Genomic DNA, 12,453 nt, shown 5'->3' on the forward strand with positions numbered 1-12,453 from the left:
GCTACACTATGCCAGGTGGAGAATAAAAGAAAACACATTCTAAACATTGGTACAGTATAAAAAGAGGTACAAGTGTGAAATGCATGAAAGAGTGGAGAACAGAGAATAATGTATTTGAATATTGAGGTTCTTTGGAGGAAGTTGCAGGAGATGCAACTAGGAAGGTAGTCTTGTGGTTATTCTGAGAAATTTATGATTATAGTTCATGTAGCCAGAAATATTTTCTACATTTTTTTAAGTAAAATATAAACTTCTTTTTCTATGTTTTTTAGATTTATGACAAAATCCAATTTTTGACATGTCGAAATCAAATGACTCCTTGTTTTCTTTGGATAATTTGTTTTTCGAAAAACCAGATGAAGCTGAAAAGTAAGTCTGCCTTTAAGAATGATAGCACAGTATATTGCTTTAGGCTTTTTTGATGTTTAGGGAATTATAATTTCCTCTCTGGTGAATATGTACATAAAAATAATGGATAAACAGAGTAATGTCTTAGGTATATATTTGGCAAACATGGAATTCAGATATAAAGAAGTAGCTAAAGTTTAACATCTTACATATTATAATTTAAAAAATAGAGTAATGTCTTGCCTACTTGGCTTTTATTTATTTGCTTTTATGTTTAAATTGTTTTTGGCTAAGGTAAAGATTAGAAGTAATGGTCAAAAAATAGCTCACTACAAGAAGTAATGATGATATCTTTTGGAAACAGAAAGGGCAGTGTACTAAAAACCAAGTGGCATAGGCAACTTCAGTGCAGGCAGGAAGTACAAGGGGAAATAAGAATAGAGAATAGGTAGTCGGTTTATGGATTTTCACATATGTATTATTGCTCTTAAATTGTAACATTTCTATGCATTTGTTCTATTATCCCTTTTAAGTGAAACATTGAATAAACTGCATACTTCATTTATTTTTTTTAAATATATTTTTATTGATTTCAGAGAGGAAGGGAGAAGGAGAGAGAGAGAGAAATATCAGTGATGAAAGAGAATCATTGATCAGCTGCCTCCTGCATACCCCACACTGGGGATCAAGCCCACAATTCAGGCAAATGCCCTGACCAGGAATTGACCATGACCTCTTAGTTCATAGGTTGACACTCAACATTGAGCCATTCCAGCCTGGCATTTCATTTATTCTTTCATTCATTCAAATATTAATTCAATTATTGACTGAATGCTAAAAAGGATATAAAAAGGTTAAAACAGACTTTTACTTAAAAAAGAAACCAACACTAAAATTTGCTTGAGGAAATTAGACACAAATATGGAAAGTTCATTAATAAATAATGTGACCATGTAATTCATCATTTAGATTGGGATGAAAGAGTTTCAAATAACTGGGGCAACAAGTGTTAATCAGGACTGGCTTAGATAAATTGGGACATATGTTTGACCTTCTAATAATACAAAGTCAAAAAAGAGTGCAAAACAAATGATAAGCTTGAGAGTGAAAGAGTTGTATCCAACTAACTGGGACAACCAGTATTAATCAGCACTGGCTTAGGCAAACTGGAACATATGTTTGACCTTCTGACAATAAAAATAGTGAAAAAAATATTGCACAGCAAATGATAAACATTTATATGTACGCAATGAAATTTCAGATTTGGAAGGACACTTGGGCTACACTGATCAGGTCACACTTTGTAGAAGTGGTGGGAGGCTTTGAAGGTTTTGCTAATTCTGGGGTATAACAGCAAGAGAAAAAAGAATTGAGATGGGATGATTCACAGTATTTTTAGGGGCTAGTATCCTATGTAATACAAGAGTAATATGCAAATTGGCCATACCTCCACTACACCCACAAGCCACTCGCACCAGGCAATCAGTAGCAAGTATGCAAATTAACCCAACCAAGATGGCTGTGGCCACACAGAGAGCAGGAGGCTTGAGTTTTCCCTGGCAATGGAGGAAACCAAGATTTCCGCCTGCCCTGGCCTACCTTGGCCTCTGATCAAGGCTTTGGAATGGGTGGGAAGCCACAGCCCACGTGGCTTCGGGTTCAAAGACTTGGAGAAAGGGCTGATGTGCAAATTAATACACAAGACAAGAAATATAAATTTGGAAATTATGGGGGAAGCCAATTGTACACTTGGTACAAGGGACCAAATTCCACTGAATCTCTGTTCCCATCTACTTTTATTTGCTAGAATACACAATTGCCTTCAAGGAATGCGAACAGACATATTAAAGGTGATTGTTTAGTAAACAGTAAGATTATCAGATTGGGGGAGTTTGCTTTAGGCCATTGAATCATCAGCAATAGGTAATAAAATGCAGATATTCACCCTGTGAATATCAAAGAGCCCCATTCAACTTTCTGACCAGACTTCTTACATTTATATTAATTATTGTTGATCTTGGTTCCCAGCAACAGGGTGCCAGGGCTCATGGCTGGTGAGTACCACTGTGGTGGTGCCAGCCTCTCCTGATCAGGACTGACTGGGCGAGAGCCTGTAGCAGGCGCAGTGGGCCAGGATGAGCAGTAGTTCCAGGCAGGAGCAGCAAGCGGTGTTGGACTGCTGGTTCCACCCCAATCCCTGCAGGCACGCCGAGGGACCCACCAGTGCACTAATTCATGCGCTACGCTTCTAGCTTATTGTATAATATGCCTTATACAAAACACTGATCAATACTATCAATGTAAATGGAAGTAAAAACAAAACCCTTAGGTGTTTACAATCTAGAGGGGATAGCAGATCTATCTGTCATCTTTCTATTGTCAATACAAGGAGGACTGAGATAAATACATAGGTTCAAACAGTACTTAAGAGGGAGGAGACCCCCTGGCCAGTGTCCTCAGTGGTTAGAGTGTCGGCCTGTGCATGTGAGAGTCAACCATCGATGTCTCTCTGCCCTTCCCTCCATCCATTCCTTCCTTCTCTCGAAAAATCAATGGAAAGCCAAAACCGGTTTGGCTCAGTGGATAGAGCATCAGCCTGGGGATTGAAAGATCCCAGGTTCGATTCCAGTCAAGGGCATGTACCTTGGTTGTGGGCATATCCTCAGTGGGGTGTGTGCAAGAGGCAGTTGATCGATGTTTCTCTCTCATCGATGTTTCTGACTCTATCCCTCTCTCTTCCTCTCTGTAAAAAATCAATAAAAATATATTAAGAAAATGAAAATTAAAAAAAAAAATCAATGGAAAAAATGTCTTCAGGAGATGATTAACAAAAAAATAAAGAAAAAAGAGAGGAGGAGAAAATCTTAGAGAACCAGAGGATTTCATGAAAGTAGGACTTGAGCTGGAATCTTTAAAAATATATTTTTATTGATTTCAGAGAAGAAGGGAGAGGGAGAAAGATAGAAACATCAATGATGAGAGAGAATCACTGATTGTCTGCTTCCTGCACGTCCCCTACTGGGGATCAAGCCCGCAACCCAGGCATATGCCCTTGATTGGAATTGAACCTGAGATCCTTCAGTCCACAGGCCTCCCCGCCCCCCTGCTCTCTCCACTGAACAAAACCAGGTAGGGTTTGAGCTGGAATTTGAATGTATGTAAACTCTAGTGCCTGGAACAGTGCTTGGCACATAGTTCTTAGTAAATAATTGAATGGATTGATGAGTGAATAAAACAGTTGTACAATAGTAGAAATGGTGCGAGGGTCAGGTATAGGGGAAAGCTAAGTAAAGGAAATGTTCTGAACAAAGATGGGGAGGGACAAAATGCATTACCTATCACTTTGGTCTGGACTATAAGATACATGTAGGAGAGTTAAAACTGTAAGGTGGTCTCTGAACACTTGGAAGTTTGGCATTATTCAGATATGACTGAAGGATTTTGAATGGAATAATATGATGAAAACAATTCTAAATAAATATGATAGGAGTCAATAAAGTATATTAGAGAGAGAAAGCCTGGAGCCAGTGAGACCAGTTAAGACACCATTGTTCTCAACCAAACATAAGTTGATTATTTTCTTGATTAGGAGAATGACAGTAGGAAAGAAAATGATGAATTCAAGAAAATTTATAGGATGCAATAAGACCTGGTAGGTATCTGGGTATACTGAGGAAAACTATACTATAGTGACTGGGGAAATTATGGCACCTCTGGAAAATAGGGAAATCATAAGGAAGATTTGACTTTATGGGAAGGGTGAACAGTAGAGCTAAATGTGTGTTTTTTGTATCTTAACATCTTTCTTGGATTTTCTAGAATAGCCTCTGTGCAGAAAAAAGTTAATATAGTAGTTCTCTATATAGTAAAGGCCAACTGCTTGCAAGGTTGGCCTTTGCTGGACTCTGACAATTAAAGCCTAAACAACCATTATGACCAAATGACTGGTCACTAAGACATGCACTGACCACCAGGCAGATGCTCAGTGCAGGAGCCTTTCCCTGATGGTCAGTGTGTTCCCACAGCCAACCTCTCGAGGCTGGTGGCCAGCCAACCTCCCGCAGTCCCTCCCCCAGGTTGGCCAACCTCCCACAGCATCCTCACTCCAAATGCTCAACCCGGCCCGATGGACCCCAATCAGGGGTGGGGCCAGTGGGCCAACCTCTCGCTGTCCCTCCCCCCGGCCGGCCCTGCCAGCTGGCTAGGCTGAGGGACTCTACCCATGCACAAATTCATGCACTGAGTCTCTAGTGAACTGATAAGAGTGGCTTACAGTACATAAACTGTTTATAAAAGTAATATCATTTATGCTGAACATCTGCTTTTGTTTCTGGGAATCTGGAATGTATCTTAGAAACTATGCCCACATGATTAGTTCCCAATAAAAACCCTGGGCATTGAATCTCTAATAAATTTCCCTCATTGCTGGGGGAATTAAGCACATCCTGTGTTACTCACTAGGAGAGCACCTTTGGAAACTTGTGCCTCGTTTCCCCAGAACTTCACCCCATAAGCATGAGTTCTTTGTATTTATTAGTCTGTTTCTATTTGTTTGTATGTTTATTTTGTTCTTTAGATTACACATATAAGTGAAATCTTGCAGTGTTTATTTGTCTGACTTATTTTGCTTAGCATAATACCCTGTAGGTCTATCCATGCTATTGCAAAAGGTAAAATGTCATTCTTTTTTATGGCCAAGTAGTAGTATGTTGTTTATATGTACCACAACTTTTTATCCACTTGTCTATTGGTGGCCATTTACATTGCTTACATATCTTGGCTATTTTAAATAATGCTGCAATGGGGTGCAGATATTCCCTTAAATTAGTGTTTCAGGTTTCTTTGAATATATACCCAGAAGTAGAATTGCTGGGTCATAAGGCAGTTCCATTTTTAATTCTTTGTGGGCCCTCCACACTGTTTTCCTTAGTAGTTGGATCAATCTGCATTCCTACAAACAGTGCAAACTAGGGTTCCCAGGACAAACTAGGGTTCTCTTTTCTCCACATCCTTGCCAACATTTGTTTCTTGATTTATTGATGCTAGCCATTCTGACAGGTCTGAGGTGGTAGCTTGTTGTTTTGATTTGCAGCAAATGTTTTGGCCTTTTGTCAGACAGTATATCAACAATGTCAGATAATTTGTTGTAGATTTTTTTTATTTGGAAAATATAGCCATAATTCCTATGTGCTAGGTGTGTAAGATGCAGAAATGTAAAGACTGAGTCTCTCGCTTCCAAGGGTTTGAAATCCTAAATGAAGAGATAAGAAACAAATAATAAAATTCTTGGGACTTGGCATAGGAAATACATGTGGTGCAATTCCCAACTTTATTGCCTGTCACCTAACACTTATCTTTTTGTTCTAAGGAAGGACAAGTCAACTTTGGAAAGAAAACATTAAAGCATTATCTGTTAATAGGATCACAGCTGCAAGATAAGGAGATTGTTAGTTATCAGTGCTAACAGGATGGCAATAATCTGGTCAATTGCTGTTGGTTTACGAAATGATTGTCACTTTCAACTGGCTTCTTGGATTTTCTGGGTTTCTTTTAATGGTTCTGGACAAAGAATATTTGGATTAGGACATTAATTTATAATAATGCTTAAGGAATCCTCTAGGTCTAGAATATTAGTAATTGTGTCATTTAAACTGATGACCCATGATTAGTTACCGTATTTTTCGGACCATAAGACGCACCGGACCACAAGACGCACCAGTTTTTAGAGAAGGGAAATGAAGAAAAAAAGATTCTGAAACAAATAGTGTCCTAAAATATTTTATGTGCATTAAAACCCAACATCACAGTCATAAACACATGTAATCAACCCTGTAAAGTAAACAGCAGCATTTAGAACCATTTTAGAGCCGGGCAAGCACACAGAGACCACACAGAGCCGGGCAAGTAAAAAAACTTTTTTTTTACAGTATATGTGTAGGCTATATTTGGACCATAAGACGCAGGGACTTTTCCCCCCCACTTCTGGGGGGAAAAAAGTGCGTCTTATGGTCCGAAAAATACGGTATAAAGTGTGTCAAAAGTAATTTGTCACTTGTAATAGTTAAGGTACTAAAGTTTCAGAATGATTTATTATTTTTTAAACAATATTGGAACATATTTAAGACTTCTGTCACAAGAATTTGAATTGGAGAAAAGGATATGGAGATATAGCCATTATTCAGGTAACATATCTCACATAGCAATGTCATTAATGTTATGTTACACATAAGGAAAAAATATTGAGAACACTGTTATATAGGGATAAATCAAAGTTACTACAGACAGTCAATTTACAGGATGTATAAGAGTCTAATAGAGCAATGTTTAATTGATAAATACATAGTTTCTGATGTTATATCATATTAACATGTATATTTACATTTTTGTATTTTATATAGCTATCCAGGTAGTGGAAAATCATTGGATTGTTTTCTCCCACCTGCTCCATTGGTTTCAGAAATTCCAGATACTCAAGCATTGGAAGAAGAAATAGAATGTCATAAACTGTTAGGTAAATTATCATATACTGCATCTGTTATAAAGCCAAACCCATGCAACTCATGTCAATGTAAAAATAATTTAATAACACTTTAATTCCTTTTATTTTTAATGGAATAAAATAAAAGTTAGAGACTGCTCTTATTAAGATTAATGTTCACCAAATCTGAAAATCTGAAACATTTTCCTTATCTACATCTACATCTACATATATACATATCACATGCACACAATATACTACCACATATAGTATGCATTCTCTTCTGTGAATTTTGTTTCCTCTTACTATCAAAACTATCACTGCTATTTAGTTTTCGCCTTGCCCTTGATTAAAAGTCGGATCCTCTGCTTTAAGGAAACAGATTTATTAAATGAAAACAACAAGAGGCATATGATCATATGTAGTTTGATACTATCATTTTGTAAAGCTAAAAAAATGAGCACACTCAAACAGTATATGTGATCTAATGTAATACTGTTGGCAAAATTTTCATTTTTAAATTGGGGGGTAGGTTCATGCATTTATATTTTATTAATTAAGCTTCATAATTTACATATATTTATAAATGCAAACATATATATTCTATTGCATGTACCAAATAATATACAAATTATACAATATATACATATACCATAGTGCATATATGTGGGGATATATATATATATATATATACACACACACACACACACATATATATACATATATGTAGTAAAGTAAATTCAAACCCTACTAAAGCCTCCAAACTCCCCCCAGACCTCTCAAAGATGCTTGTAAAGTATCTGTAAAGAAACCTATAATTTTGTAATCCTAATGAAAGCATTCCTTTATCTTAATTTTAGAGGCAACATTACAAAGTTAAAAACATTGTGTTGTATATTTTAATACTGAATCATAGTAACATTTTATATGGTTGGTCATTGTATTTCTGTGTATAAATTGCTTATGTAAGTTTTAAATCTTTATAATTATTTGTATAATTATATCATTTGTAGTAGATAAAATACTTAAATATTACAAATATGGTTATTTTTATGGGTCAGGAATTAAACCTATTTTATAATACTTTATAGATTTTGTATAAATTTCAAATTTAATTTAAATCTTAATTTCTGAGGGCCCTTTGGTGATATGATATACCGTTAAGTGACAGTCACCTATATTTAAAAACCTCACATAATATTTCAGGTTATCTTATTATTGTACTAATACGTTTCTTTTTGCTGTCATATTTACCTAGTAAACCTTTCTGAAAATTTTTATTTAATTTTTCATCATGCTTTTGAAATTTTATTTTCATGGAGAACATGTAATAATTAATATATTCCATTTTTGTAGGTATGGAAAAGAGGCAAACAATGTTAACATCAAATTTAAAGATAACTAATGAAAACACAAATTATATTTCACCAATGCAAAAATTCCAATTTGCCTTTTTCTCTAATAAGTCTGAAGAAGATGATCTAAATTTAGGAGGTACAGGCAACAATGACTTATTGCAAGTTTCTGGCAAGCTGACATATGGTTCTCAGAAATTCAGAAATCACATTGGCACTGACATAGCACCTGAGAAAAATATTCCAGATGATTCAAAATTAGTTAATTTTGCAGAAGAAAAAGGAGAGAGCACATCAGCCTTCAGAAAAAGGTAATGGATTAAATGAAATAAATAACATTCAGTGATAAAGTTGAATAGTTATGTATATGTCCAAAAGTATGAAATGTGGTAGAATCTGAATGAGAAAAACAATCAATAGAGTCTATTATGTACCAGACACTCCATTAACTTTGGGATTCTAGTTATAGGTTTTTGCCTTAGAGTAACTTACAACTTAATAGGGGGAAAGACTGATAGTAAATAACTAAATATAATAGTACGACAGTTATTTTTGCTGAAGTATATGGTTAGATTAGAGGTTTTCAAACTTTTTTGTTAGAACTCCTTTACACTTAAAAATGATTGAGGATATTCAAAGAACTTTTGTTTATGTGGGTTATTTTTTATATTTAAGTATTAATGTTTAACCATATTAGAAATTAAAACAAAAAATTTGAAAAATATTTATATACTAATACATCTACACTAATAAAACAGAAAGATGCAAATTGAACGTACCTTCACAACACCCACTAGCCTATCAGGAGTGAGTATACAAATTAACCCCACAACGATGGCAGGTTAATTTGCATACACAGGTGCTGAGTGGCTGGTTGCAGGATGGGACTCTTGTGTCATCACCATGGTGACGATGCAGGCATTCCACACTGCCCCAGCAGCACCAGACCTCTGGGCAGTGTGGGAAGGCAGAAAGGCGGCTCTGGGTGGTAGCAAGGAGTGAAGGCAGAAAGGTGGCTCTGGCCGGAGCGAAGGCAGTGCCGGCAGCCAGGGGAAGGAAGGCCCATCTTTCATCAGTCTTCGTGTATTCAGGCCTCTAGTTTAAATTAAATAATATATTTTTACTAAATATTATTTTCTGAAACAAAAAAGAATTCTGTGAAGAAGAGTGATATTGTTTTATGATTTTACAAATGTTTTAAATTTCTGACTCATAAAAAATAATTGGGTTCTCATATATGCTTTTGCATTCAGTTTGTTGTAATAAATAACACATGACTTGGAGCCTCTGGAAAACTCCATGTTAACTAGCAAGAATAAGAGAGAAAAGGGCAAATAATGCCTTAGTAGTATTATGAAAATAGTTTTGATTTTATGAACTTCTTGAATTAGTCTCCACCATCCTTTGAGAACTGCTGTTAGAGCATATAGCAGGGGACCTAATCTATTCAGGACTGTCAGAGAAGACTTTTCTGAATAAATGGTATTTAAGTTTAACTTGAAGGAGGAATAGAATAAACTAAGTGTAAATAACAGATATCAGCAGTGGGGCTAAAAGTTTCAAACCTGTAATCAAGGTTTTGTCTTTCTGGCATCATCCCCATCCTAGAAGGGGCCCTAGAAGAGTCACTTCACTAGCATAAACTCAATTATGATGGAAAGGGGCTTCTTATAAATAATGAAAGATACTTCTATTACACAGGAAATTGCAAGGGTTCCTCTGTGCCAGGAGCTGGAAAAAAGAAGACCAAATTTATATTTCCTATTATATCACATAAAGGTTTATTTCTGAACTCTAAATTCTATACCATTGATCAATATTTATGTACTTATGCCTGGCATAAGGATATATCCCATACTGGCATACCCTACATGTCTTAATTGCTGTAGTTTTATAGTAAGATCTTAAATCAGCAAGTGGTGAGTCCTCCAACTTTGTTCCTTTTTTCAACATTGTTTTTGGCTATTCTTGGTTCTTGCATTTTCATATGAATTTTAGGGTAAATTTCTACAATGAAGCCAGCTGGGATTTTGATAGGTATTGTATTGAATCTAAAGATACATTTGAGGAGCATTGCTTATCTTAATAACAGTAAGTCTTCCAATCTATGAACACGGGATATCTTTCCATTTAAGTTTTTACATTTTTTTCAATGATGTTTTGTGGACAAGTCTTATACTTATTTTTGTTAAATTTATTCCCAAGTATTTATTGCTTTTTATGCTTTTATAAATTTGGATTCCATAGTACTCTACGAGGCACACAGCTAGTTCTGATTTGAAGTAGGAAACTTCAGAAAGGTGTGAATACCAGGAGACAAGAATCATTGGAGCTATCTCAGAGACTGGGTACCACAAATAGATTTATCTGAGTTTTAGGAAAGTGAAAATACATAATTCAGAGATAAACTTAACAAATTATCTTTTAAGAGAATGATTAATTTTTGTGTTTAAACCACAATTTACAGGTATTTTTAAAGGGACCAATTTTATGGTAGTTTTTCACATGTACACATGTTTTTCCTTTTTTTTTTTTGCAGGTTATTTAAAATATCTGACAATATACATGGAAGTGCTTATTCTAATGACAGTGCGAACTTGGATTCTCATGTTGGCTCAGGGAAAATTTCCCAAAGAGAAACGAACAAAGGGAAATCTTGGAAATTTAGCAATAGTAAGCAGAAACGTCAATATTCAGATGTTAACATGTTTACAGCAAGTGATGCTTTTTCTGCTTCTGAAATCAGAGAAGGCATATTCAAAGCACCATCTTTTTCAGTTGCACCCCAGCCTCATGAAGCTCAAGGTAATTCCTTGTTTTTTCACTTGGTTTATAAAAGTATAAACTAGTCTGCATTTCTTAGCATAGGGAAGAATACAAAAATATAGTAAATTTGAAAAGGTAACACTCTTTATGCAATTGCTGCATTTTCTAATTAAATTGCATTACATTCTAAACTGTGGGGAGCGTGCCTAAGCCGGCAGTCAGACACCCTTAGCACTGCCAAAAGGTTAAAAAATATCTATATACACATTAGGATTTTCTTTTTAGGGGTAACAGAAAATGATTTAGATTCCTTGAAGGCTGTCACAGAAATTCGTATCCTTTAAATTGTAGTACAGTAGCTTTTATTTGAAATTATAATTTTTAAACATTGTTTCATTGTGTCTCTGTTTATTTTGGTTGACAAAAAAAGAGGGAAAAGTGAATATTTTGGGTCATGTAAGAGACCCAGTATGCGTGATACTGCTATTCAATGTGTGGTCTGCAGTCTGGTGCCAGTTTTTAAACTGCTTGTTACCAGTCTGGGACAAGATAACTACAGAAATGAGTGTATTATTGGATGAACTCTGAGCATATTTACTTACAAATTGATACAATTTTTATACTTTGGGAAGGAAAACATATTGGGATCAACATGGGAAGGAGAAAAATGAATGAGAATGGGGCATACAGTGGATTGGGACATTTTTAAAAATCTAATATTTTTTTAAAGAACCTAATTAGTGGTTTATATTTATAATCTGATTTACATATTTAGGGTGCATATGTATATTCTAGAGATAACATCTTTTTTTGCTTCTTTGATACCCAGTTATATCTATAAGAGTGCACTTATTCTGTTTCATTATAATTCATTAGTTGTTTTTATGACTATTTCCCTATGATCTATGGACTTTATGAAGGCAAGGACCTTATTTATTTTCCTATCTCCAAATGTATATATACTTTGTATAAATGTATGTATACTTTGAATAAATATAAAGGCAGTGTTTATTAAAATACTTTTCATTTTCAAAATTGAGTTATCAGCTGTTAAAGTATATATACATATTTTTTGGGGGGACACCCTATACACTGAAAGGCCGATTAATTAACAAAGATGTTCTTGCAAAAGTATATCCACGAGCAAGGATCTGTGAGGGTAAAAGTGTGGAATGTGTTTAGAAAGAACAAGCATTCCAGTTTGGTTGAAATGAAAGTTATGATTAAGTCAGTAGTAGGAAATAATGTTGGATAAGTATCTTAGGATCAGAACATTTACTGCCATGAATACCAAGGTCAAAAGTTTTTATTTTTAATAAATTTATTAAGCAATGAGGAGAAACCATGCAGAATTTTTGACCAGGTTAAGTTATATCATCAAAATCGTGCTTTAGGAGTACAGAATTAGTGACTCAAAAGCTGGGGAAAGGCACTTAAATTCAACAAAAAGTTATAATTGTCAAAACAGAAAGTAAATTCCAGATATTGGGCAGTTGAGCTAGAAAA

The 12,453-nt window shown here is 35.1% G+C and overlaps 1 protein-coding gene across 1 annotated transcript in view; it reads left to right on the top strand.

Annotated features, from left to right (window-relative positions):
* Positions 1-298: 298 nt before the first annotated feature.
* Positions 299-12,453, top strand: part of HFM1 (helicase for meiosis 1) — a gene marked incomplete at its 5' end in the record, with an annotated part of 82,544 nt that continues 70,389 nt past the window's right edge. Inside the window, 5 exons of the mRNA XM_084873378.1 lie at positions 299-369; positions 6,747-6,859; positions 8,183-8,492; positions 10,721-10,986; positions 11,233-11,280. Coding sequence (XP_084729504.1) covers positions 299-369; positions 6,747-6,859; positions 8,183-8,492; positions 10,721-10,986; positions 11,233-11,280 — 808 coding nt within the window. The remainder of the gene's footprint in view (positions 370-6,746; positions 6,860-8,182; positions 8,493-10,720; positions 10,987-11,232; positions 11,281-12,453) is intronic.

The sequence above is a fragment of the Pipistrellus hanaki genome (assembly GCF_964339955.1).
Source record: "Pipistrellus hanaki genome assembly, chromosome: 2".
In the NCBI taxonomy this organism is placed as follows: Eukaryota; Metazoa; Chordata; class Mammalia; order Chiroptera; family Vespertilionidae; genus Pipistrellus; species Pipistrellus hanaki.